Here is a 25638-nt window from a genome sequence, read left to right on the forward strand (position 1 = left end):
GATAGCAAAAGAGAAGTGATGGGAAGATTCGTCTATGAATGAATAGAAGCGATGAACACATTTTCTCCATTTCCTCACGTTGTAAAAAGATGAGTGCTCTGATTTGGAGACTGTCCCTGTGATCTCTTTTTATGTGTTCGTTTGCGCCTAGTTATCCTTGTTCCTGACGAGCTGCGTCGAAATGTCATCGGTAGTTGAGGCAGTCCATATGGGAATACTTGATTGTGGCGGCATTCACCGTTACCCGAGAATCAGAACGAGTTGTAGTAAAAACCAGCATGACAAGAATCTTGTCGTGGGTGGCCAAAACCCAGACCATCAAAATGCTCTCTACCTGGCAGACTACCTCACAGTGGCTTCCAAATTGCCACTCATACTACTGCAATCCACGTCACTAAACAAACAACCCGCGTCAAAATCCTTCAAACTAATGGGGACTCTGGTATTTGTGACTAGCGAGTCTACCCCATAGGGAAAGGGCACGACCTTATGAAGATGACAGTAATTACGCGATACAAACAGAGTAGTTCGATCTTCTTTTCCTCAATGTGCTCATCGCTCCCTCTCCACCAACACCCCACCACCACCACAGCCTGGCCTAACTCCCCAAGACAACCAACTTGAGATGAACCGCGAGTAGTCAGTCCCCTCAAGTCCACAATAAGAAACACGCCTTCCCTTCAAACCCCGAGCAAACCTCCTTCCATAGCAGCCCAATCCTTGGAAAGGGAAGGCCCACCTACGCAGTGTCAGCATTAGGCGCCCCCATGACGCCGCGACCAAACCACTCCGCCACCGTCGCGAACCGATCCTCGCTGCGCTCCAACTCGGCCTTGAACAGCTCATGCTTCCCCGCCGTCTCAATCTGCGTCTTGCGCAGCGCGCGGATCGTCGCGTTATCGTTGGCGCACTGCGGACACTCGCCCTCGGTGCGGAGGCACCGCTGGTGGAAGCTGTGCTTGCAGAGGAAGTGCACAGCGGGCAGGTCGAGGGGTGCCGTGCAGACGGCGCAGCGCGTCGACTGGAACACGGCCGGCTTGGAGCCGAGGTCGGCGAGCTCGGCCCGCTTCTGTTCTGTCTCGCTGCGGAAGGCCGAGATGCGGCGCCGGTTGGCGGCGATCTCCTTGCGCTCGCGCTCAATCGTCTCGTGGAGGTAAGGCTTGATCATGCCCATTGTCGCGACGCCGCCTGAGGAGCCGGACTGGCCGACCAGCGTCTGGATGACCTGCAACGGCGCCATGAGGCCGTCCTTGTCGATTTTGTTGAGGACGGCAGAAAGCTCTTCTGATCCGGCTTCCCGGAGAATTCGGGGGTCGGAAGTCAGGTATGCCAGGGCTGCAGGGTATAGTTGCGGTTCTTCGGGGCCATACTTTCGAAGGGCTTTGATGGCTCCGCGGGTATCTTTGGCTGAGGTGTACGATCGGAAAATGTCAAAGAGTAAACCGGATTGCTCCTTGACCAAGGTTGTGCCGTCCTTGAAGTCAGAAAGGTGCGAAAGCAACAGGACATTGGAACTCTCCATCGGAATGTCTTCTCCTTCGATGAGCTTCTTCGCCTTGTTCTCCCACTCTTCTCGATGCTGCTCCCCTTTCTTCTCATTTGACTTGTGTAGGTACATCTCAAAGAGTGTGGTGTACAAATCTGTCCTGTCGCTTTCCTTAAGACCTGTGTCTTCTAGGCATGCCTCCAGGAAAACAATGAACTCGTCTGGATGGTCGATGAAGGATGAGAAAGCAGTCCTTGGAGGCGGTGGGGTGTATTTCGGCGCAGGAATGTCGTCGGGATTCAAGATGATCTGAGCATCGCCGTTGATGGCTGTTCCATTGCCCGGTGTGGATGGGCTTTGGAGAGAAGATGTGTTCATGTATGGCAGAGGTAAAAAGTTGGAAAGGTTCTGGACGGCACTTGCTGCACCGGCCACCATGCCGCCGGCTACAACAGCCTCTCCGTTGTCCTCGATCGGTACAAAGTGTAGCCTCGGACGGTACTTGCCAGTGTAGTAGTCCACGAAGACTGTGGTCGCATCCTTTGGACAGTTCTCGATGAGAACTCTGGCATACTTCTTGAGGCAAGGGAATGCCTAATGAAATATCAGAATTGTTCAAATACTGGAGAAGTATGGAACTCACCACTTCCGGGTCTTGATGCCATATAAAATCGAGAGCCTCGTTGTACAATTTGGAGTCTTCTATCAGGATGTCCACGACCAGTTCGATTTCGCCGTGCTTCTTGGCAAGATATGCAGCTTGTTCGTAGTAGCCTCCTTGCCTACACATAGTGATTGCAGTCTCGAGGTCAAACTTTAAATCACCGGGTGATTTGATAAATGCCTCCAACTTGTCGATATCTTTGAGCTTCGCATAGCAGTTCAAAAGTAATGTTGTGTGGTCAGACGTTGCCTTGCGATGCTCATGTAGCTGCTCAAGATACTGTATCAGGTTGTGTATCCTTTGTGTATCGAGGAACTATGATTATTAGTCTTTCTGCGCTCTATTTCTTCTGGATGTGGAAGCTTACCTTTCTGATGACCTGTGATGGTTCAGTAGTATCGATCGCCTTGATGTATTGGACCATGGCACCGTCGTAATCAGCTTTTTGATACAGATGGTCGCCAAAGCGTCGGAAGATGCCGCTCTGCTGTGTCGCATCCAGCCGTGACTTTTGTGCCAGTTCAATAGCCAAGGGGTACATGTTGCGCTGGTACAGCATTTCGAGGCGCTGTTGCAGTGACTTTTCATGGTATCGGTTTACCTTGCCATCTTGTGTGAGAACGAACAGATCACCCCAGATTTGGAAGATGGCTTTGAATGGCGAGATCAGAGATTGTGTGTGGCTGAGCACTCTAAGGTCTGGCTCGAGAAGAATGAACGTTGATGCGTTGAAGAGCGCATCCGCTGCTCCACCTCCACCTCCAAAGCGTCGACGCATAGTGTCGTTGCCTTTGTCGGTGGAGGAAGCCGATGGTGGGCATACCAGTGCAACGTAATCCTGGTAGATCGAAACTAGTCTTTTCGGCGATTCGTACGCACGCGGCGCTCCTCTGCCTTCCAAGGTGTAGGTGTAGATGGCATCCTCTCGGGCGACTACCACGTCTCCTGTCTTCTTGTCAACCGTCATACAGTCAACGTGACATCCCATGTCTTCCACAGTCTTGGGCGGGGAGCTATGGCCCCTTCTCGAAATCCCAAGCTTCAGAATTCGGGCTGTTGTTGAGATGAATAGGGTCGTGACATCCTGGGAATCCGTCATGAGCTCCACGCCTGTGATAGGTTCTTCTGAGTCGTGCACCGTCCTTTGCTTCGCCCCCAGGTCGTTGATCAAGTCGCCTCGGATCAGGGTCACCGTGCCGTTCGCGAAGCCGACTGCTACTTGGGTAAGGTTGTCGAGAACATCGATAGCCGAGATCTGGATGAGAAAGTGATTAGTTGATGCTTTGGAACTATGCGCTCGAGTCCTCCCTTACCGGAAATTGCTTCCTGCCATTGTTGATCTGCAAAGTGCTTAAACAAGTCGGCATATTGGTCTTCTTCACTAGCTTATCCAGAGCCCAGATCTTCAACACCGGCTCGCTGCTGAGGTCTTCCTGCTCAGATGTCAGTTTCCATTCTCGTCATCTCACGATTGTTGCGTCCACCTACAGCTACAGTAACAAGCAGGCTTGTCCCCTCGATCTGGCGCATGTGTGTGATCGTCCCGAGCTCGTGAGCCTGGAAGCTCTTCACCACCTTCCAACTCGAACCGACAATTCGAACGTATCCATCGTAGCTACCGAGGAATAGACTGTCGGAACCGGAGCAAACACTAGCGATCTCGTTGCTCTCGAAGAAGACTCGGGTCTCCTCATCGGCGAGCCGGACCTGGCTGACGTCGAAGAAGTCGAATGCCTTCCACTTCAGTGCAGGTGGTTAGCGGACGTCGGGTCGCAGAGAGCACATTGAGGGGGGATTTGCAAACGAACCTGAAAGGCCATGGCTACATCTCCTAGCGACAGCAAGTTGAGAGAAAGGCAAGGTCGACAAGCGTGAGCGCAACGGCGGTTGTTGATTGACGTCGGTGCCTCGCGCTCCAATGACGCTGCTGTGGGGAGCTTTGGTAGCTGTCGCTGTCGCTGCCGCTGGTCTCCGAGCATGACCCACCCGCCTGTGGCAACCCAAACCTACTGGACCAAAGCTTCCTAACTACTTATGCCATGCGCCACAGAAAATAAGCCGTTCTTGCATGCACCAGCCACACTTCTTTCTAACCCTGCCATTAATCAGGTCTTGCTCATGTCAATGTAGCATGTCAGATATCTTGAGTGGGATTTCGCATCATAAACCTAAGCTTAGAGTTTCAAGTTGATTTCCACTCTGAAGTGCTCAAATGAATCAATTTCATGTTGCGTCATGAGTGAGATTCAGCGCCATTTTGTAATCCAAATTCAATGTCAAATAGTAGACCATTCAACGCTCTGTAAATCAAGATGAGGTGCCTGGCGCTTGGAAGCTCAAATCATAAGTTGAGGAAACGCGACATAGTTTACGAAAATTCTTCAACCAAACAAACTTGAACTACTGGATGTGTGTAGTTTTGGCATTGGCAAAACATCAGATTGGCACCAAGTTGACCCCTCGATAGTCTGTATTTGACCGACAGTGTCTGCTTACACGAAAAACAAGCTATTTCTGTACCTTATCGACGGTTCCGTAATATCTCAGGCTCCTGTTAGGGCCTGGTGCTTCACTCGGACCCTCATATTGTCAACCGGCCGGGCAGTAATTTGTCTCGTCTGCGACAAGTTAGTGAGGCGTGCTCTTGCGTGATTCTCCTAATGGACTTATCCTAATGGAGGGCTTACGTTGTAAAGCTGTGTATTGGACCTGTATTGCCCCTTTTCGTTGATGATGGGACGATCCTTCTCGTCCAGCGTAGCCTCCCCTAGACCGACCTTTTCAAAGACATACTTGCCCACAACACTAGCCAAAATCACCCTGGCCTCGATGTTGGCAAGCTCCTGTCCGATGCAGTTCCTAGGACCCCTCTCAAAAGGTCTCCATGCGGCGGCAGGAATCTCGTTCTCGCCAGCTTTGCCAATGCCCATCTTCTCGTCGTCATTCGTCGCCATTGACGTGTCCGTATTCCCGAGCCATCGCTCGGGTACAAAATCGTCTTTGGTGCTTCCATAGACGTCAGGGTCTCGCTGGATGAGAGTGGCACAGTTGTACAGAACCATCCCATCAACGCAGAGGCTGCTGTTGTCTGGTAACTGCAAGTGAAAGTTCGCGCCCGGAGGGCAAAGGCGCGCGGTCCCAGCTGGTGGGTATAGGCGCAGAATCTCCTTAATGACTGCCGAGGTATAGGTCATCTTCTGGGTGATCTCCTCACCCCTGGCGAGTAGAGCTTCCCGGACGACTTCGGGGCTCAAGTCCTGGCCGAAGAGACTCTCTAGCTCAGTCCGAAGGCTCTTCATTGCCCGAGGCGTCCTTGATAACTCGTAAAAGGCCCATTGGAGGAGGATGCTGGTGGTGTCGTGCCCTGCGAACATGAAGGTTTTGAGTTGATCCTTCGTCCCGTCGATGATATCCTGTGTCAAGACCTGTGTGTCTTTCAAGCTGAGAGCCAGAATACTCCGGCTCGATGACCCCTTGTCCTGCTTCACATCGTTGAATTTGCGACGAATGACATCCTCGAGGAAGACGTTGCAAGACTTGGCAAGTCGCCTTCGTTTCCTGCCCAGCTGTGGGTTCTCCCACCACTTCAGTATACCACTGCCCTCCCTGTATGAGGTTAAAAACTCCTTGTAACCCTTAATGAACTCTATTTGTTGGTCCTCGGGAAGCTGTGCGTTAAGATCAACATCCATCGTCACGGCACCTATGTGTCAATTTTTAGTGAAATGCTGCTCTGACTACAGAAACTTGATGAGACTTACCAATGATATCGAAAGTAAGATTAGTGCACAAAGGCTCCAGCTCAAACTCTTCACCCGTCCTGACGAGTTCGTCGAGTTTGGCGAGGAAGGTCTGAGTCTTTTCCAAAATTACTGGCATCAGACTCATGAGGTGCTGGGGAGCGAAGCCAGGGTTGAAATGCTTTCTCATATCTTTCCATCCGGAGCCCTGCGAGAAGAGTCCACATTAAATCATATTCTGACGGATGTTTTCGCGTCCATATTCTGTAAAAAGAGAACAAACGTGAAACATGCGAAGGAACTTCTTACTTGAGACATTACGATTGACTTCTCGCCCAGCAGCGGTGTGAGATACATCATGGTGTCGGACTTCGGTGCGCTGTAGGGCCACATCTTTGATTGTCTTGATACCTGCTCCGCGATCTCATGGCTTCGGATGACCAGTAGGGGCCGGCTGACTGGACGAAGGTCTAGAAGCATGATGGGAGGGTTACCGATCTCCTCGAGCATATCTCCCATGGTGGGATCTGCGAAACTGAGATTAGCCCACAGCACCACATACCTCCCGTCGCTAATACGGACCGAGTTGAGAGTCCTTCTCATTGCGCTTCACGTGGTGTTCGTTTATGGCCTTGAGGTGACCCCATACTATTGAAGGCTTCAGCTGAGGAAAGTTGGCGTATTGCTTCAGCCGGCGATAGCTGAGGGCAGAGTACAGGTACAAGAGAAGCGCCGGTAGCGCCAAAAGCGCCACTGACAAAGGACTTAACATGATGAGATACCACTCTCGACTCCCAAGCAAAGCTCTGCCAGAAATTCAAAGCAAGTTCGGATGCAGGCCCTCAAAGGTAGCTGAAAGCTGGCAACTGGGTATGGTCATGGATATAAAGAGTGGTGGTTCCCATACCAGCCTGCATCGGATGTGTAGATTCCGTTTCAGCAGGAGCATGGATGACCAGTCCACCCTTTCAGTCTGGAACCCAGTGGCCGCCAGCGCGACCAGCGCTATGATGCCTCGACTTACCAGTAGCCTGTAGGAGCGCGCCGATTCGTTTGCTCGCTTGCCTCCAGGACGTACTTGGCTAGGTTAAGACACAAACATTGGGAACAGGTGGTCCACATCCGATTTTCAGCTCCCCCATGATGCCTACTTCTTTGTTGTTCTTTCATTGGTTTGCGATTGTGAGTTCGAGGTTGTCCGCCCCAAATGGGTGAAGAATGTAGCCAATCTCATGTCTCAGTGGTTCGCGTGGATTGGCACATTGCGGGAGGGTTGTCCAGCCGAAGCCAAGAACTCCAGTCAGAACCTAGAATAGCGGGAAGATGCCGGATGGATAATTGCTCCTTCCCGGTACTTGGAGGCGTTGATCGCGAAACTTCTCGGTTCTGGTTGGCTACATCCCTTGTATCCATGTGTTTGCGGCACGTTAGGGTGACATCACCCCGGTTCAGATGTGCAGGAGTAGCGGGGGCAGCCTGCTATGATCTCCGCATTTCTCACACTCAAATAGTGCCGTTTCCCCTGGGTTTCGCTTGTAGGAGCTTTTCCGAATGTCACGAATACGAGCCATCGGAAACATGAGACTTGGGCTGGTCAACATCTGAGACTGCATCTTTTCACGATGAGCGATCACTGTCGCCCATTATATCTTGAAGCGTAGAGAAGAATTAGCGTAATTAGCGTCACTTCATGCGTAGACCTTGACCTATCTCACAGACCAAGCTATTCTTTGTGCGCTAGACATCTGTTCTTTTGAAGTTTTGATAAAGTTCGTTTTTCTCTCGACCACAGCCGAGGCACAGTTACCTCTCGATGGACCACAAACTTCAATTTTGTTCACAAAACAAACTTTCAATCTCAGGTATATCACCAAAAGAACGAAGGACTGAGACTATATCAAAGTTGTTGTTTAACGTCTCTCAAGTATTCACACTTGCAACTCCAAGTCGCTCAATAGCTAGACGGCACGATTCCAAGCCTTCCACCGTCTGTTACGAGCACATTGCCGTTGGTGTAAGCGCCTGCCCTGCTAACCAAGAACAACACAGCGCCAGCCATATCTTCTACGTCTCCCGCCCTCTCTTCAGGAATGGTAGTCTTGGGCCAACCCTCCTTGTGGGCCTCGACCGTTGCCGTTGTCATCTCACTCGGGTAGACTGTAAATTGAGATTAGTAGATGATTGAAAATCCTGCCCCATGGACTCCGAGTCAAAACGAGTGCCCTACGTGGCGTCGGAAGGAAGTAGACTTACATCCAGGTGCAATTACGTTGGCGCGGATGTTGAATGGGACCAGCGTGGTGCTCCTTGATAGATGTTAGTCTCGAGGCCGGCTCTTGTAACTCTTTCAGGACCGCTTACAATTGCTTGAACATGTGCACCACAGCTGCCTTTGACGCTCCATAAGCGAAGCCCATCGGGTTGCGGTTGTACGCGCCAATGCTGCTAGTCGCGATGACTTGGCTCCTTTGCTTGAAATTGCTGCGCTTGTTACCCTCATCGAGAAGTTCCAGGAATGCTGCGACCGTGAAAAACACGCCGGTAGCGTTCACAGCAAAGGTCTCGGTGAAGTCCTTCTGCTCCCAGCCAAAGATAAAGTCGCGGTACTGAGCAATGGTCGGGTTAGGGGGCAAGCCCTTGAGAGCCGGTCCGCCGATGCCTGAGTTGGCGATGACGACGTTGACGTATCCGTGAGCCTCCTTGATCTCTGCGACCGCTCGCTCGAGGTCGCTCTTTGAGGTGATATCACCTTGGATGGTGCGAATGTTGCCGTTTTTCTATTCACATTTAGGGCGCCAACATCAGTCGTCATATCTCTCGAACATAAGGGCCATGCATGACCGGTATGGATGATAGACTCTGCTGGGCCCAACGCTCTCGCAGAAACTTACAGCTGTCTTTGCCGCCTGTTCCAAAGCTTCTTTCCGTCGGCCGATGATGTATACAATTGCCCCGTTCGCCTCGAGGCCTTGTGCAATCATGAGACCGATGCCTAGGTTGAATCGTAAGCAAACACTGGAGGGTTGCTACTGCGGTTGATGAATGACGTACCAGTTCCCCCACCCGTGACTACGGCGATGAGGCCCTTGACGCCGAAAAGGTCGGCAGCGTTGAGGTTTGGAGAAGGCATCTTGAAACACAAAGATTGAAAACCGTTTCCCGTTAAATTGATGTGAGTTAGCGACTGGGCATAGAGTTATTGGGCTGAGAACCGTGTCATAAATGTCCGAATAGTGTAGCTCGGTGGTTTAAGTAATTAATGGTGTCCGGCGGGGTTCGGTGGAATGGCCCGCACGACCTATGGCGACATACTGCACCAAGTCCGTTATCCATCACAATGATCAGTTGCGAGTGGCTGCTGACCGCATGCAGTCTGATCCCCGATGTTCGGATGTTGCGCGGTCCTGATAAGTGGAGAGCTGTTCGCCGGGCTTACATTAGGCTTTTGTATGTCGGGAAAACGGCAAGCTATGCTTCTAGTCCTTCTACGTGCATTTCCCGGGACACCTTATTAATCTCAAGGCATCGGACCATTCACGTAGGTTTTACAAGATATTAAGGCAAATGTACAGGCGTGGCGCCGATAGAATGGGTGGCAGTTTACACTGACAAGTCGCACAAATTTCTTCAGACCATCTCTGAGGTGCTGATATGTATGATTCTACTTGACTTCAACACGGACGTCCGTAAATGATACTTCCACTTACAATTTACCTGGAGTCCCCAAGCCCAAATTGAATCAGCATGTCCTAGCAATATTGAATTGGTTGGACACAAACAAGCCTGCCACCGACTGCATCTATTCTTTTCAAGAATGAAGAGTTCACAGAGACTTGCACAAGCACTCATCAGGGTTTTTCAGCCAACCCTCCAATCGTGCTCCATCTCTTGGAACGAACTTAGCCTGGAAACCTTTCGGTTTGGCAACAAACGAGAGGCCATCAAGTCCTTTAATCGGATCGATCTCCATAGAATCCTTACCGTCTGCAGGCAAGATCTTGAATCGGGCGATCAAGTGCGAAAAGGCTGTGTGTAAGGCACTGTGTGCAAGATGAGACGCTACACACATTCTGCCCCCCATACCGAAGGCGAATTGATGCGCGTATTGATCCGGTGCATCTGGAAGCCAACGCTCAGGGGCGAATACTTCGGGCTCCTTGAATAGGTCAGGGTCTGGCTTGGCGGTCAGTCTAATATGACACTTCATCTGAGTTGTGGCAAAGTCACCTCTGTTGCATGACCAGCTGTTCAAGAAAACCAGAGTGTTGGCCGGAATCGTGGCGGACTCCCAGGTGGCATCAGCGTATGTCGCCTTCGGTAGCGCGAGCTTCAAGACGACAAAGTATCTCGAGATCTCTTTTGTCAGTGCATCTATGTAGTCAATCTTTGTAGAAGCATATGTGTTGGATGATTGCTGTAGAACACCAGCATCTTGGATGGCGGCATATGCTTTGTCTTGAATATCAGGGCGGTGTGCAAGTAGAAGAATAGCCCAAGCCAAGGTAGGCTGGTTCGAGTCGGCGCCCTGGAATATGTCAGGGCAAGTCCATCATGAGCTTCCGGTTTAATTGTAGGATGAACTTACTGCCATCATACTGAGGCTCACACTGATCAACTCCTCTCGCGTCAGGGTTGCCGACTCAGGGTCTTTCAGAACAGCGCCTTGAATGCAGGGCTTGTCTTTACCCCGAGCAATCTCGTCTTTTAGTCGGCTGAGGAGTATGTCGTTGTATTCCAATCTTCGACGGCCAATGTCCCCAGCGTGATTCGTCGGTGTGGACTGTAAACCTAACACACTAGCAATCGGCTCCCAGTATCGCAGCAAGGGTATGTAGTTAGTGTAGTTCTTTCCTGTGTCGCGAAGTTTTGAGATCTCGGATTCGACATAAATTATCTCGGAAAATAGAGGATCTTCCACCAGGGACTTGACATGGGAGGCTCTTGTCCCATAGTTGAGCGTCAGGCTAAGATTGAGGGCAAAGCGCCTGACAGCCGGACGGAAGTCGAGATCCTCCGAACCACCACAGCATTCTTCGTATAGGTCTTTGAGAAACTCCCGTGCCTCCAAATTCAAGATAGGCGCGTAGCTTTCTACCCGCGGACGATTCAATGCCCCAGCTGCGAGCTTGCGGCGACGTTTACAGGAGTCGTCCCATGGGCTGGTGCCGATACTTGTAACGGCTTTGCTGACCTTTCCATGGAATACATAGAAGGTTGGTCGAGAATTCATCGCATGGCGTTGTCCGAGAAATAGCTGTTTGGCAGACTCTACAGTGTTGACGACAACAGCCGTGGTATTTCCTAGCTGTATCTGGAACACGGGCCCATACTTCTTTGCCCAGACTCGGTATGTTTCTGCTGGTACTTGGTCTTGGTTCTGCGTTGTATCAGTTACTTTCTCCAAGAACGATCACTCATGGTATATAAATGTTCAGTTACCTGGAAAAGGTTGCCAACCACAGGCCACCCAAGAGGACCAGGAACATGTTTGATTTTACCTCGATGCCTCTTTATTTCATTTTGTAGTAGATAGCCGACCAGAATAAGAACAGATAGAATTAAAGCTTGTCCTAAAAACCTCGTGAAATTTATTTGGGAGAAGGGGTTTGTTGCGGTCATCGTGCTCGAATGTTACTATACCTAACGTATGGAATCATGCAAAATATGAGCTCTGCTTCAGATTTGAGGTGGACGATGTAAGTTATCTCAAGGGAAGCACCTGAGGACCTTCTTCTCTAGTGTGTAACAAACAAAAATTAATCATCGACCCCGCCATGTCGCAATATTCAAATCCTAGAGGTCTTTCGCACACATGCAGCGAGACTTGGTCAAGAGGATTACGATTGGCTCCGTGTGCTGCAACATGCGCCAAGAGGGGTTCAGAGTACCCGAACTCCGTGAACATTGCTTGAGCGTAGCCTTGATTGCAAAGATATATGGATTTTCTAAAGAAAACAGCCAATGGTGGGAGGAAGAACGTAATCACGTCAAATCTCCCATTCTCGATTACACCGGTAAAGATGACGCCATTGCCCGGCTGAATGACGGACTTTGAGGTCTTCGACAGACATCCCAATAACGCCGCGGGGACTGGCCTACGTTCAATGGCTGCTTAAAGATGTAAATGGCCGCCTTAATTCGAGCAACTCAACCAGACCTGGTCTCAAAGCTACATGCCTCTTTCAAGACTCTATTTCTCTCAGAGTACTTACGTGATCCCAAAGGCGCTCAGTCTCATGTCGCCAATGTTGGAATCCTTCTAAGTAAGTCTTCCGGTCAAGGCGATGCAAATTTGAGTTTGCAAGATACTTCAACTAGCTTATATTTGAATTCCCCTAGGCGTGGCTCTGTTGTTGGCTCGCACCATTCATATTTACTTTAGCTTTTTGAATCTTGAAGATGGATTAGTTCGGTAGGGCCGGCCGGAGAAACGACTCAAGTCGACAAACATATTTGCACCACGTTGAAATGATAAGAGCGTGTATGTCCATGTCCAAAGTATCAGGGTGGCATCCGCCAGGCCAGATCGCCTGCTATTGACAAATAGAGAAATGCACACAGAACTTATTCAGTTGACTGTTAGCCAAGGTAATGATAGACATCAAGCATGATTTAGTCAGCCAGAGCTGCCTCCGTCAGCATGGTCAGCAGGTTGCAGCCACTAAATCGGACATAGGCGTCTTGAGCAAATCGTGACGTCTTATCCCCGAATTTCTATCACTTTATTCCACTATAAGTCGGCGCGGGGCACGGCCTGAGCACGGATCGGACGATCAATGACGTCCGTTCCCATGGGAAGTCCAGCCAGCACCACTGTAATCAATTCAGTGAGCTGTGTATGAGTAAGTATATAAATGGGAGGTATGCTGATGGTCTAACTCAAGACCATGTAATCAGAATCAGATATTGGAAACATCAAACTGTACTTCAAGACACCACCATAAAGTTGAGACTGACTACACAATGGCGCCCAAAGGACTCGCAATCATCATCGGTGCAGGGCCTACTTCCGGCGCAGGGATCGCTCGAATTCTAGCCAGCCCCCAACATGGCAACTTGGCAGTTGCGCTACTTGCCAGAAACCCCGAAAATCTCCAGAATCTTGCGACCGATCTACGCAAGTCTTCCAATGGCATACTCCACCCCTTTCCTACAGACACTGAGCCCGAAAACCTCCGGCGGACTTTCCAACAAATCGCAGATCATGCAGACTTCAAAGATCTCAAGCTCAAGCTCGCCATATACCACGTCAAGAACTCGAGCAGGAAGCCATTCCTCGAAGAAACGCCAGAAGCTTTCAATGACAGCATGAGCACCTTCACAACCGGAGGCGTTGTATTTGCGCAAGAAGCGTTGAAGCTTATGTACGCACAGAATGGAGGGCAGACGCTTCTTTCCGATACTGAGGGTGCGAAGAAGGGCACCATCATCTTCACGGGCACTTTGGGAGCCATGCGTACAAATCAGCAGTACGCTGCCTATGGTGCATCTCGAGCAGCCGCGAGGATGGTAGCCCAGGCTATTGCAAAGGAACACAGCAAGTTTGGTGTACACGTGGTTCATGCTATTGCCAATGGCGGAATTATCGATGAAGAGAACGAGAACACCAAGACCGGCAAGCGGATGCGCGCGGAAGATGTTGGAGAGTTGTATCTTTGGTTGTCACAGCAGCCGAGTTCCCTCTGGACGCATGAGTTGGATATGAGGCCGGCACAGGAGACTTTCTAGGAAAGGAAGTCAAAAGTTTTGGGAGAGAATGTGGTTCTAAAGTAAGAGTTGTCGCTCGTCTAGAATCATTATTGAAAGATTCTGGTTGACAATGCAAGCGTGTTACCTGGGAAGTCATCTACTTATAGTTCCATCTCGGACAGTTTCAATATTGGGCCTCCCTGATAAGATCAAGTTGCGTTCCAAGTATTCCACAATTCCTAGACGCCGTGATGGTTTTCTACTAGGTATGTTGAGAAATTCACTGTTAGTCCGTTACATGATCTACAGCAACTTGCTAGGGACCGGATCTACTCTCGAACTCCCATTACATGTAGCATTATGAACACGTTGTCCCGTCGCCTCTTGGTCTATGGTCCTACAACACTGCTTTTCTCTGACGCTAAGATGATATACTCTTTTACCGATTCACTCTCTTCAAACCATATCACGACCTTGAGCCGGCGGTCTCTCTTCTGTTGAATAACACTCAGCCACCATGGTGCCGTTTCCACCTCCTTGTCGTACCAAATCGGCTTGGCTACCGTTGCGGCTGACAATCTCTATTTTTGTTTCAATGGCGATGTTTGTATTCGTCTTGGTAGCCTTCCGACTCCGCATTGACTGCATGTGATGCGAGTCTCCGGCATTCATCCCACTGTAAGCGTTACCTGATCGATACCCACTGCGCTGAGTGCTCGCCAACAGTTTCGGGAAGGCCTTCACTATGAGTGGCTTTAGTGCAGGGACAGAGGCACAGGCAATGGCGACGTTGATCTCTATGCCGGACCATGTTGCAATGTGGACTCCATCTCCTATTCGCGTGATGTTAGCCTGATGATATACTAGTTGCTTTATGCCGGATCCTCTCCAAGTTCAGTCTTACGTGATGTGTCGGTAGATACGGAAATCTCGTAAAGAGAGTAAAGCCGAATCATAGAAGTCACACAAACACTGTTGTAGAATTTGTCAGTTGTAGACCAGATCAAGAAAGTCTGCTAAACAGAGACTCACAATCCTCCCACGGCGAAGACCATGATGAGCGCAATCTTCTGCTTCTTGGATATTTGCAGGGATTTGATCAGTGGTATGGGAATACAACAAATGATAATGTCCGAGAGAATGTTCAAAGCTGCGTTGGAAAACCAGAAAGCCAAGCGGTTCATGCACTTCCCCGTGCCGTCGCCCCAGAAGGCCTGTACGGGAACACACATGAAGATTGATCCAAAGACAGTCCAGGCACCGTATACCGCGAGCACAGCCAGCATGGTCTTGCAAATCTTCTGTGTTGTCGGGATCTTGAACACGCGCAAGTATGAGAAGACGATCGATAGCTTGCAAAGCAACAGAGCTAGATTGTAGGTCGGAATCGTCGCCCAGAGACACTGCCGATGTGAAATATTAGTACCAATCCTCCGATTACATTCATCTGTAATTCCTAACTGACCTGGAAGAATCGGACCAGGTCATCTTCTGCGATGATAGACATCGGCATACCTAATCCATACTTGATTTCTGTGGTGTTGTGAGCAACGTTTCTTCGATGTTAGCATGTGCCTAATCAAAATACTCACGATGCATGACAACGACGCAAAAGCCGATTGAGGCCGCCTAGTTGAAGATCTCAGCTTCCCCATCCCGTTTCCACCTGAGAGTTGGTAAACTGAGCTTACCAATGCGGCAGGCATCAACCAGTCATCGATTCCAACGTTTTGCACCACCACAATGCGCGTGTATAATCGCAGCCCAACGAGGACGAAAGAAAGAGTTGTGAATATTATGCTTGTGACGAAGACGGAGACATTGGGTCCCGCAACCATGTTGAGAACTTACGCGCACGGCGCCAAGAGGAGGAATGAACTAATACCAGAAAGATTGTAAAAAGCTAGAAACATGAAGAAAAGGAAACTTTGAATGTGAAGCATGAAGAATCTGCGGATTTTCGGAGGTACGCGCGGCGAAGAGCATTCAGGAAGGATATCATATTGAATAGGTACCGTCATTTTCACGCGAATAGTTGCGCAGTTACAGCGCGATCATATTACCATTACTTGAATCTGTTCCAGGCTGAGATGTCTGCATGAACGGGGGCATTCCAACACTCGAAGGGGGTCTCATTCCTGAAGAAAGTCGTTCGGGTTGTGGGCCCGGATCGTCCCCCGGCTGAAGCTAGGATGAGCCTGCCCCATGCAACATCAAGGGCAAGTCGCGCCGGGGTCCTCAGGGGATAGCATTCCTTCTTACGGCTATACAACGATCGTACAGCCACGGAGTACTCTTAAATCCCCGCCACGTATCCTACCTTGGCATCCAGGAAATTGGCTAACCGTTTCCCAGTAAACAGGTTCGGCACCAGCAAAGACTTTGATGGTGCGACAGCTTGTGAAAGAAGGAGGAAAATCAGGTTTCTATATCCGGATATCTGGGGCTTCTGGAAGGTATTGGAGACTTGAAGTATCAGAACTGGGCCATTCAGGGGCTATAATGCCACTGTATAAGCTCTACCAGCCTCTGGCGGACGTAAATTCTGATAACGCCGACCTAACGATCTCACATTGGGAATTGCGTGCCAGAAGTCCCCATTCGACTTTGACGACTTCATTCTTCTGTATGGGTAATTCTCGGTCCAGACTTGGCCCCCGACTCTTGCCGCTCATGCCACGCGGTCCCTGTCAAGAACATCTCGATCTCGATGTGGTAGCTCCGGTACCATTATGAACTGCGCCGTTTACACTCGGGTATTACTGAGAGTTATTCTGACCTTCGACCCGGGCTCGCATCTTCGGGGCTATCGTCGCCCGAGGGCGCCGAAAGTGGTCATACTTCTCGGGAGATACGCTGCAATGGTAACTTGAGTCCATTTCCGAGCCTTGAAAATCAGTACATGTATCCCGCGATCTAACGGCAAGATTTAACGAGAGGAGTCATCTAATGCGAATTAGAGTATTTGTATTCCCAAAGGCTTGATTTTACATCTTGGGAGGTATCGCCATTCAGGCCCAGGGAATTTGTACTCTCTCTGTGTAGATTCTACATCTACCTCTTAACTGCATCTATTAAGCGTTACTACATGTACGATACGCCACGGTGCTCCCTGTTACGGCGTAGAAGTACCCACCTTTGACCTACCTCAGGGCATCCCGCCCATAGTAGAGGCTACTTGACATATCGCGTCGGAGCTGATTCCGTTTCTGCAAGTAGTAAAAAACCTCTCGAAGCCACACTGACACATGATGGAACCATACGTGCTCTGTGAATGTCACATTTACTTACCATATCCTGCATGGATCCCTCGGTATAAGTCCGATGAATCTTCGTTGCGTCGGTGTTTAGAATAATCTCTCAAACCCCAGAAGTCAGCACAAATAATGCTGGTGAGCCCGAAGGATTCTCTGTTCTGAAGCTGGTTGGCTTCATGCCCCCTTCAGACTGTATTGTATACACCTGTTGTATTAATCTGTGTCTTGGTTGTTCATTACGGGTTGTGTAAGCGAGTATTACTCATTTGACTGTGAACGAAGTTAAGAGATGCAAGGGATAAATTTCGCAACTCGGTTGGTGTTTTCGCGAAGTTCATACGATCCTGGCCAGGGTCGACCAAAATACCCACTGGCTGGGATATAGCCCTAGTCTGAACCTGCAGCGACCCGTCCAGCTACTTCTTCGGCCCTAAGGGGGGTTCGTTTTCCGAATCACGAATGCTACACCTTCTGCGCGCAAATTTTCGGACTCCAATCATACATGATGTGATTTTGCTTCATATCAATAATCCAACAGATGTCTAACGTGCGATCTTCACTGATACATCAAGACTTGAAGTCGAAGCAGTCTTGTTGATCGGCCAAGTCTGGGCAGAAAAAACAAGAGTTTAAAATCTGGGCTTCCCCAGAAGATGAAAATCGACTAGCGAGGGTCCCCTGCCCTCGGCATCACTTGGTCCGGGCTTGTCCATCCACTGATCACTCGTTCCTGAGAACGCCCGCCGTATGATTGAACCCAGATGTGATTTCCAATCAGTCGGCATGTTCAAGATCTCGAAGTCTGTGTGGCATTGTCTGTTCGGACGACCCTTATACCGATGGAAACGCAACGGCCTGGCCCCTTGAGTCTTGGGCACGAATAGGTATTCGTAGTCGTAAAGGGCTGTGTCAATGATTCATGCCACCCTTGCACCAAGAACTGGGCATGGTTGAAGGAGCCACAATGCTACCTACGGCTATGAGGAGCCACTTCCCGATGTAAAGTCCGTTTACGACCAACAAGGCCCCGGTCCCTGTGTCTTCAAACTGCCACCAACAGAAAAAACAAGTATGATCCACATCTCTAACATTGGATATGCTACCTCGTACGATATTTGCAGGAGTTGAGCTGTTGGAACTGGGAAATACAACTCTTCAACAATACGCTGCAGAATTTGATGCAGGATATCGACAAGGTTTCGGTGGAAAGGCGTAACCGATATTGCACGAGAGATGGTGTAGTAGCTCAACGGAGCACTTTCCAACAAGAGGAGCACGCCATAAGACTCATGCACCATTTTGATAGTTTTTTTCTCGAGTCTGATTCAACATGGCGTGCGGACGAATGTCCGGAGTTCGCTCCGCACGCCTTGAGGCAGCATGTTGAACAGCAAATGTGAACTAATTTGTTGATAGAGCAAGTTTCTTATTACAATTTTTACAATCTTCTCTAGTTCATAATTGCCGATTAAGTTTGAGTTTCATTCTAGGCGAATTGGGAGCAGGACATCAGCACGAATATCAGGACACTAGGTTTACTTCGAGTACAAATCATCTTCCTTCTCAGCCGGAGCGTCGATATGCATGTTGAACTCATTTTCAAGCTCAACGAGGAAGAAAGCACCTGCAGCCATTGATTAACTAGAGAGAAACAAGGTGGGTAAGTAGAATAGAACTCACCGATGGCAGCAACAGCTGTAATAGAGCCGGCAGCGATCCAAACGTAACGGAAGCCAAGGCTGTAAGTCTGCAGAAGCGCACCAGCACCTGCCTGGATGATGTCCAGTGTGACTCCCTCAACTTGACTCAATGCAGCGTTATCATGAGCGACCAAGAGACCAATAAATTGTCCAAGAGACGTTTGAGGAAGTCCAAGGGGCAGAACAGCCGCTGCAATATTGCTAGGCATTCTCGAGAGCTGGTCGGTGATGATGGCGTTGTCTATTGAAAGCTCTTATTAGCAAGCTTTTTCTCCTCGCGTCTCCTCCAGTGCAGAGGTCTGGAACTCACAAATTGCGAGACCGATGGATCCGCCCAAAGATCTCACGCCAATCATCAGACCACTGGTGATGGCAATGAGTTCCGGAGGAGTAGACAGCTGTGCAATCGTGACGAGTGTGCATAAACAGATACCCAGCCCGATACCCAAGAACACGGGGTAGCCCCAGACAGGGTCGGAGGTGCTCGGTGTAGTCGTAGCCATGCACACGAAGAAGATAATCATGGACACAAACGCCACGACGGTAGGCCAGCGGACGTTACGTGTCTTCGAGCACCATAACCCAGCCAAGACAGCCGAGACGCCATAGACAATCATGGTAACACCGTACCGAAGCCCGGTGCGCAACGAGTCCGTCTCATAGAGCACGCCGACCTGGAAAGCAAAGTAATTGTTGGCCGCGAAGAAGACAAGACCCTCCACGAAGACGCAGACCAGCGCGATGGGGAAGTTGCGTCCATTCTTGAAGAGCCCGTGGTGGAACATGCCGTCCTTCTTGAAGCGCGTCTCGTACATGGCCAGAGCGATGCAGAGCGCGCAGCCGACAACGAACGGCGCGACAGTGTGCGCGTCGGTCCAGGGATAGGGGTTCTGAGACCATGACAGGCCCATGCAGAAGAGCACCAAGCCCGAGGACAAGAGAGCGTACCCAACCCAGTCGAGCTTCGCAAGCTTCTCAGAGACGCTGAAGCGTGTCTCATTTGCCGTCTTTGGTGGGTTGTACAACGTCAGGACGAGGGCCGTGGCGACAAAGTAGATGGCCGTCGCCATGTACCAGTAATTCCTCACACCCGCGGCGTTGCCGTTGCGCGTGAGCGCGCCGCCGGCTAGGAGCGCCACCAGGCCTCCCATTGCGGCCGACAGATTATCGGCCGCTTGTGCCCACGGGCGGTAGCGTCGGGGTAGGACCTCTGAGGCGACGGCGTGGAGGAGGGGTTGGGCGCCGTAGGAGCAGCCCGTGATTGTGAAGCCGGCGATGGCCATGCCCATCGTGGAGGCGCGGGCTACGACGATGGAGCCGACGACGCCGCAGGCCGTGAGGCCGATGAGGAACCAGCGGCGGCCCCAGTAGTCTGCGGCTTGGGAGACGATGGGGGAGAGGACGACTGTCATGATGGCGATTGTGGAGGTTAGCCAGACGCTCTTGTCGCTCTCCCCCAGTACGGCGGCGATGTTTTGGGTTTGCTTGTAGAGAGAATGCAAGTTAGATATAGCTGATTCTAATAGGTAGTTTGGCAGAATCATGGTGAACTACTCACAGCTCCGGCGCCGACAACGTTGATGAGTTGAGCAAAGTAGATGAAGCAGACGGCAAAGACTGTGAGAAACGTCTTTGCGTGCAAGTGAGGAACCGGCTCATCGGAGCCTTCGATGCTCTCTTTGGGTTCATCACGACTGCTCGGAGGAGCTGCCGGGGCTTTCGCTTCGCTCATTGATCCAGTTTCCTGGACATTGTCTGTGATGACATCCTTCGTGGTTGACATCGTGGCGGTCTTTGATGCCGTCGGCTACTTACACATTCGGAAATGAATGAATGGATGGAAACAGAGGAGGTGATGGAGAACGTAAACATCAAAATAGAAAGTCTGCCCAAAAAAACCACAGGATGTTATTTCCCTTGTGTCTCCTTCATAATCAAAGACATCCTTCTCCCACGTCCCGCCCATCCTCGATGCCCGCCCTTGACCAACCAAAGTCTTCTCAGAACAAGGGCTTCTCGACCCCGTACGATTGCTGGCAAACTCCTCATCATCTTCTCTCATCTCGTCCGCTGTTGCATTCTGCTCTACATCGGAGGTTAGAACTCATGCGGCAGCTCAGAGCAGGGAATCCAATGACCCCGTCGTCCATCCCAGCTATAAGTCGCAAGGGTTACGATTCTCACGGAAGCTACCAAAACGATACCCGGTCTTGTAACCCATGAACCCTGGCCGCCCTCTGTAGCGAGCGCGAGACCCCTGTTCCCGGATCATTCCCTGTCGAGTAAGACCCCTGGGAGACGACCTCCTCGTCTGCAAGAACTTCCAACCAACCGTCCCAAAAGTACCACTCCACACTAGTGTATCTACACAGTCAATGGCTCCAAAAACGCTGCTCTATGTGCGCATATGTCCATTGAGAATCTCACCCACCCACCATTGCCCAAAGTCCATACTATGTATCATGACAGGAGCGTACGTGTCGACGTTCCATTGCTAATGTAACACTTGCCCCGCCAATTGCGGCACAGACTCGGACCAGCTGCTTGTTCACTGGGGCCTGTTCGACCGGTCCCCCTCGCCCTGGCTCATCGTCCGACCTGCTCCCAGATTCCCAGTCAAGAACCTCAAGGGTTCCCTTCATCTGGCACGATCGAGACGTCTCTGGCCCATGGATCTGGTGTTTTTGACCGAGCTCCGTTGGGAGGTAATGGGTAGGTTGGACCGCTGCCCCCGTCGAAAGATGCATCGTCATCTGTAAATGGAAACGTGATCCGAACAGAGTCCAAACCACTCTCCATCACCACAGGGACTTCGGACTCTGGACAGTTAGAACCGAGCATCCGTAGGGTCATGTTCTCTGCGAAGCTAACTCCGGCCCGCATCGTCTAGTGCGTGGACCCAAGAGGCCAAAGCCTAGGTCCATCATCCAACCTACGCGATTCCCACCCGCGGTCGAGACGTAGACGCGCCGTTGGCACCTCACTCCCTCTCCTTCTCAGACGAACCGTTTTGTTTTACATATACACATCATCTGAAGAGAATCTTTGCTACGTCTTCAAAGGTCTGTGCGACCATCTCTTACCCGTTGAAAGGAAACCCCAGTTGTCGCTTCGAACCCCAACGGCAGAGTAAAACTGCGAGAGTTGCTCTCACACCCAAATGGCACCTCTCAAGATCCTCATCGCCGGCGGCGGCATCGCAGGCCTCTCCGCGGCCGTAGGCCTCCGCCGCGCCGGCCACGAGGTCCACGTCTACGAGCGGTCCGCGCTCAACAACGAGATCGGCGCCGCGATCCACGTGTGTCCCAACGCCGCGCGCGCGCTCCTCGCCTGGGGCCTCGATCCCGTGAAAGCCAAGTTCGTCCTCGTCAAGTGCAGTTTTCGCGCAAAGGGGGACACGCTGGAGAAGTTCCACGTCGGCACGGAGGATTATATCGAGGAGCGGTACGGCGCGCCGTGGTACTTTGCGCACCGCGTCGATTTGCACGAGGAGCTGAAGAGGTTGGCGACGGAGCCTGAGGGTGGTGTGAATGGTCATGTCAATGGCAATGGCGTTGAGGAGGTAAAGAGGACCGAGACGAATGGTGCTAATGGATATGAGAAGTCGAGGGCTGGATTAGGGCGGCCTGCGACCATCCATTTGAAGAGCGAGATTGTGGCATATGTAAGTGGCGACTGTCCATATCACCCTCGTAGAGTCTGGCTAACACGTCTCTAGGCTCCCGAGGGAGCTTCAATAACACTGGCTTCCGGCGAGAAAGTCACAGGCGACGTGGTGATTGCGGCAGACGGCGTCCACACCATTGGAGTCGAGGCGATCCTCGGCCGCTCTAACCCCGCGGTGCCTCAAGGGCACTACAACTTTTGCTTCCGTTTCCTCATACCAGCTGCCGATGTCGAGGCGGACCCGGTCACGCGCTTCTGGAACGAGGGCGACGATGGGCGGATGAAGTTCCTGGTTGGAGACAAGAAGCGTCTAGTCTCGTACCCTTGTCGAAAGTAAGTCCCAATCTTCTACACTACGGTAGTAGTTGCGGGATGAGTAGGAAGCACGTGTTATTCGCCTGTGTGCTAACTCGAGTAGCAATGAGATCCACAACTTTGTGGCCATCTTCAACAACGACGATATTGAGAGTACCAAAAAGGAGGACTGGCACGCCTCTGTAAGCAAAGAAAAGCTGCTGGAGAGATACTCCGAATTCCACCCAAGCGTCTTGGCCATTCTTGAGTAAGAAACCTCACTTCGTGAATACACGATCAGTACTCACACCGTGCTTAGCAAGGCTACTGAGGTGAAGCAATGGGCACTCCTCTACAGAGCCCCAATCCCTACATGGACGAAGGGGAAGTTGACGCTGGCTGGCGATGCCGCGCACCCCATGCTACCACGTGAGTCTCAACGACAGCATATCCGGTCATACTCCCATGCCCATCTACCGATTGCTAACAGATGAGCTACGCCAGACCAGGGCCAAGGCGGTGCGCAAGGTATCGAAGACGGCGTGGCTCTCGGCATCGCGCTGGCCGGCGCCGAGGTTCAAGACGTTGAGTCTCGTCTGCAAGTGTATGAGAGCATTCGGAGAAACCGCGCCAGCGTGATGCAGGTTTTCAGTAACGCTGGTCAAGAGGAGCCCGAGTTGATACGGGAAGAGGCGGCCAAGTTCATTCCCGCGGACAAAGTGCCTAGTAAGTGCAAGCTCTGTGAAGGCTTCTGATAGTGAAGGTGCTTGTGTGAAGAAGCCGCTGACAGAACGTGTTGCAGAAAACCCGGAAGAGTTCTTTGCGTATAACTTTGGGTACGATATCATCAGGGATAGCGTCCAGCAGGTGCAAAAGGTCGAGCCGTCGTTTAGTCTGCCGCCTACGTTTTTCCAGAATGAGCCAGGTAAAGGCGTCTATCCCTGAAGCTCGAATAGGGCGAGTTCATCCGGGCCAAGGGTGATCAACGGTGCGTCCCTGTCCATAGGCTTGGAAGGTTGGGAAACGACACCCCTCAAGAGGGTATTTAATACAAATGAATCAATTGGACGTTGTTGGAATGGCCCTCATGGTTCTAGAAGCAAAGTTTCGTATGGTTTGGAATGTTTCTGGAATTCTTCCAAAAGTGGCTGGGGGTTCTGTGATGACGCACCTGGAGGAGCTGCCCCTCATGCCCCCCCCCCCCCCCCCCCCTCCCTGGAGCTAACGGGCCGTCCCAGGTTTGACACGAAAGCTGAAGCCTGAGGGATAATGTCATCGCTTTGACCTTGAGGGGTTTTCAAGGCAGCGCCAAGGACTCGGTGCATGAGAATCTCTTCCGGTACAACTACAACTCTAGATAGTAGTACCTAGTACTGGTGAAAAGGTGTCAAGGTGAAGTTGAAGATCGCCAAGTCTTTGGTTCTTGGGAGCGGCTATCCGGAAGCGGCTCCACCGCAACATCCCCCGCCAATCGCCGCCAGGGTCGGGTACAACTGCAGCTGCATCCATCCGACGGGCAAAAAAGACACAGGAATTCGCTGACCGACTGAGCACACTCTTTGTCTCTCCCAGCTTTTTTTTTTATTCCCTCGCTCAGACTCGACTTGCTGTAGTCAGTTCCTGTTCGCACCCTGTCTTTTGCGTTGGAATTTGATCGTCCGGCAGTCTCTTCATTTCTCAGACCCTGCCTTCATTCCTCGACCATCCACCCCTCACGCCTCCTCATACAGCTTCTCACTCAAGTCTGCCTTTCGACCATGGCGAGATCTTCCTCCTACTCAGATGCTCCCACACGGGACTCTGGATATCGCGAGCCCTATGGCTACCCAACCTCATCCGCGCGGGACTCGAGATGGGACGTCGCCGAGTACTCCCTCAGACCGGCCGCCAGAGGTCAAGACTCTTCCTCCTCCGCCAGGCAGCGCTCACGATCCCGCTCCCGTGACGCCAGACCCTCCCGCGACACAAAGCACCGCAAGAAGCGACGCAGCGGTGGCGGAAGCGGAAGCGGCAGCTCATCATCGTCAAAGGACCCCCCAGAAGCCACCAAAGGAAACGCCATCGTGAGCTCAAACAGCAACGCGGCCTCCTTCACACCAGCCGCCATGTTCAGCAACCTCCAAAACGCCTTCCACGCCTTCCAGTCCATCCCGAACCTCTCCACCTCAACCTTTGAACTGGGCCCCCTCCCCGACACCCCCGTGACGAACCTCATCAACCCAAAGAACCTCCACCCGCCCCCCTCCCAGGCCGTCCTCCACGACCGCCTCGCCACGAACCTGCCCCGCCACAGCAACGTCTACCTCATCCTCCTCGTCGGCACCCTCCTGGCGACCCACTGGCTCGTCCTCGCCGCCCTCTTCGGCGTCGTCAAGTTTGGCTTCTTCATCCAGTCTTACAACGGCCGCGACCTCGCCCGCGACCTCGGCGTGCGGAAGTACGCCTCCACCCAGAGCATCATGTCCGGCTTCACCGCCTTGGCCGCCATCGTCGGCCTCTGGGCCTTTTCCTCGCTGTTCGGCGTCGTCTTCACCCTCGTCAAGGTCGCCGGCCTCGTCCTCGTGCACGCCGCGTGCTTTGACGTATCAGCCGCAGGCGGCGGTCGGCCGACGGGAGCTGCTGCTGCTGCTGCTTCGGCACCTTCACCCGTGCCAGGCCAAGGGTTCCTGAGACCGCCTGCGGTGCCCGCGGGCTGGGGCTTGGTCTCACGGGAGGCGACGAACGTGGCACAGCTGAGATCTGCGAGCGAGGGCCAGCTCAGGTCCGCCAGCGAGGGGAACCTCAGCGGCAGCGGCAGCGGCGGCGCACCGCCGTACCCGAGCGGGAATGGATGGTACGCGGGCGAGGGGCACACTGGGCCCCCGACGCCAGAGACGTACGCCGAGATGCCGCGGACGCCGCGATCCTTTGAGGCATATGCTCCCGGTCCCCGAAGGGAGGAGCACGATGCCGGGGATTTGGCATATGGGTATTACGACTCTGCTCGGCCCCAGAGCTATGCATCAGGCAGGTCGTACTAAAAGGACCACGTAGCTCTGGCATGATCAAAAAGCAGATTTGACGAAGTGATGTTCAAGCTTAGATCTGATAGATAAAAATAGCACGTCACTGGTTCACAGTCCCAGGCATGCCATGTCCATAT

The 25638-nt window shown here is 51.8% G+C and overlaps 9 protein-coding genes across 9 annotated transcripts; 3 read left to right on the top strand and 6 right to left on the bottom strand.

Moving 5' to 3' along the window:
* Positions 1-739: 739 nt before the first annotated feature.
* Positions 740-4129, bottom strand: CTAM01_08340 (vacuolar membrane protein; the record flags this gene model as incomplete). Its single annotated transcript, XM_060524360.1, has 6 exons — positions 740-2080; positions 2130-2465; positions 2518-3405; positions 3464-3583; positions 3639-3890; positions 3959-4129. The coding sequence occupies 6 exons, from the start codon at positions 4127-4129 to the stop codon at positions 740-742; spliced, it is 3108 nt and encodes a 1035-aa protein (XP_060380873.1).
* Positions 4130-4693: 564 nt separating this feature from the next.
* CTAM01_08341 (cytochrome P450 52A11) lies at positions 4694-6662 on the bottom strand (the record flags this gene model as incomplete). The annotated part of the gene is made up of 5 exons (XM_060524361.1): positions 4694-4768; positions 4838-5853; positions 5912-6098; positions 6200-6417; positions 6473-6662. 5 exons carry the CDS (start codon positions 6660-6662, stop codon positions 4694-4696), a joined length of 1686 nt encoding a protein of 561 aa, XP_060380874.1.
* A 1179-nt stretch (positions 6663-7841) lies between these two features.
* CTAM01_08342 (short-chain dehydrogenase/reductase) lies at positions 7842-9020 on the bottom strand (the record flags this gene model as incomplete). The annotated part of the gene is made up of 5 exons (XM_060524362.1): positions 7842-8047; positions 8144-8196; positions 8252-8667; positions 8782-8882; positions 8942-9020. 5 exons carry the CDS (start codon positions 9018-9020, stop codon positions 7842-7844), a joined length of 855 nt encoding a protein of 284 aa, XP_060380875.1.
* A 693-nt stretch (positions 9021-9713) lies between these two features.
* On the bottom strand, positions 9714-11120 carry CTAM01_08343 (uncharacterized protein; the record flags this gene model as incomplete). Its single annotated transcript, XM_060524363.1, has 4 exons — positions 9714-9916; positions 9974-10063; positions 10118-10415; positions 10476-11120. The coding sequence occupies 4 exons, from the start codon at positions 11118-11120 to the stop codon at positions 9714-9716; spliced, it is 1236 nt and encodes a 411-aa protein (XP_060380876.1).
* Positions 11121-12853: 1733 nt separating this feature from the next.
* Positions 12854-13618, top strand: CTAM01_08344 (short-chain dehydrogenase/reductase SDR; the record flags this gene model as incomplete). The annotated part of the gene is made up of 1 exon (XM_060524364.1): positions 12854-13618. One exon carries the CDS (start codon positions 12854-12856, stop codon positions 13616-13618), a length of 765 nt encoding a protein of 254 aa, XP_060380877.1.
* Positions 13619-14035: 417 nt separating this feature from the next.
* On the bottom strand, positions 14036-15417 carry CTAM01_08345 (uncharacterized protein; the record flags this gene model as incomplete). The annotated part of the gene is made up of 6 exons (XM_060524365.1): positions 14036-14412; positions 14484-14551; positions 14612-14982; positions 15045-15112; positions 15172-15208; positions 15271-15417. The coding sequence occupies 6 exons, from the start codon at positions 15415-15417 to the stop codon at positions 14036-14038; spliced, it is 1068 nt and encodes a 355-aa protein (XP_060380878.1).
* A 2954-nt stretch (positions 15418-18371) lies between these two features.
* Positions 18372-20319, bottom strand: CTAM01_08346 (PEP5; the record flags this gene model as incomplete). The annotated part of the gene is made up of 4 exons (XM_060524366.1): positions 18372-18460; positions 18517-18777; positions 18847-20020; positions 20095-20319. 4 exons carry the CDS (start codon positions 20317-20319, stop codon positions 18372-18374), a joined length of 1749 nt encoding a protein of 582 aa, XP_060380879.1.
* Positions 20320-21696: 1377 nt separating this feature from the next.
* CTAM01_08347 (FAD dependent oxidoreductase) lies at positions 21697-23441 on the top strand (the record flags this gene model as incomplete). Its single annotated transcript, XM_060524367.1, has 6 exons — positions 21697-22200; positions 22255-22535; positions 22621-22764; positions 22816-22925; positions 23001-23222; positions 23299-23441. 6 exons carry the CDS (start codon positions 21697-21699, stop codon positions 23439-23441), a joined length of 1404 nt encoding a protein of 467 aa, XP_060380880.1.
* An 812-nt stretch (positions 23442-24253) lies between these two features.
* Positions 24254-25516, top strand: CTAM01_08348 (uncharacterized protein; the record flags this gene model as incomplete). Its single annotated transcript, XM_060524368.1, has 1 exon — positions 24254-25516. One exon carries the CDS (start codon positions 24254-24256, stop codon positions 25514-25516), a length of 1263 nt encoding a protein of 420 aa, XP_060380881.1.
* Positions 25517-25638: the final 122 nt, after the last annotated feature.

Source organism: Colletotrichum tamarilloi, assembly GCF_030869305.1.
Source record: "Colletotrichum tamarilloi strain Tom-12 chromosome Unknown Scaffold_29.1, whole genome shotgun sequence".
In the NCBI taxonomy this organism is placed as follows: Eukaryota; Fungi; Ascomycota; class Sordariomycetes; order Glomerellales; family Glomerellaceae; genus Colletotrichum; species Colletotrichum tamarilloi.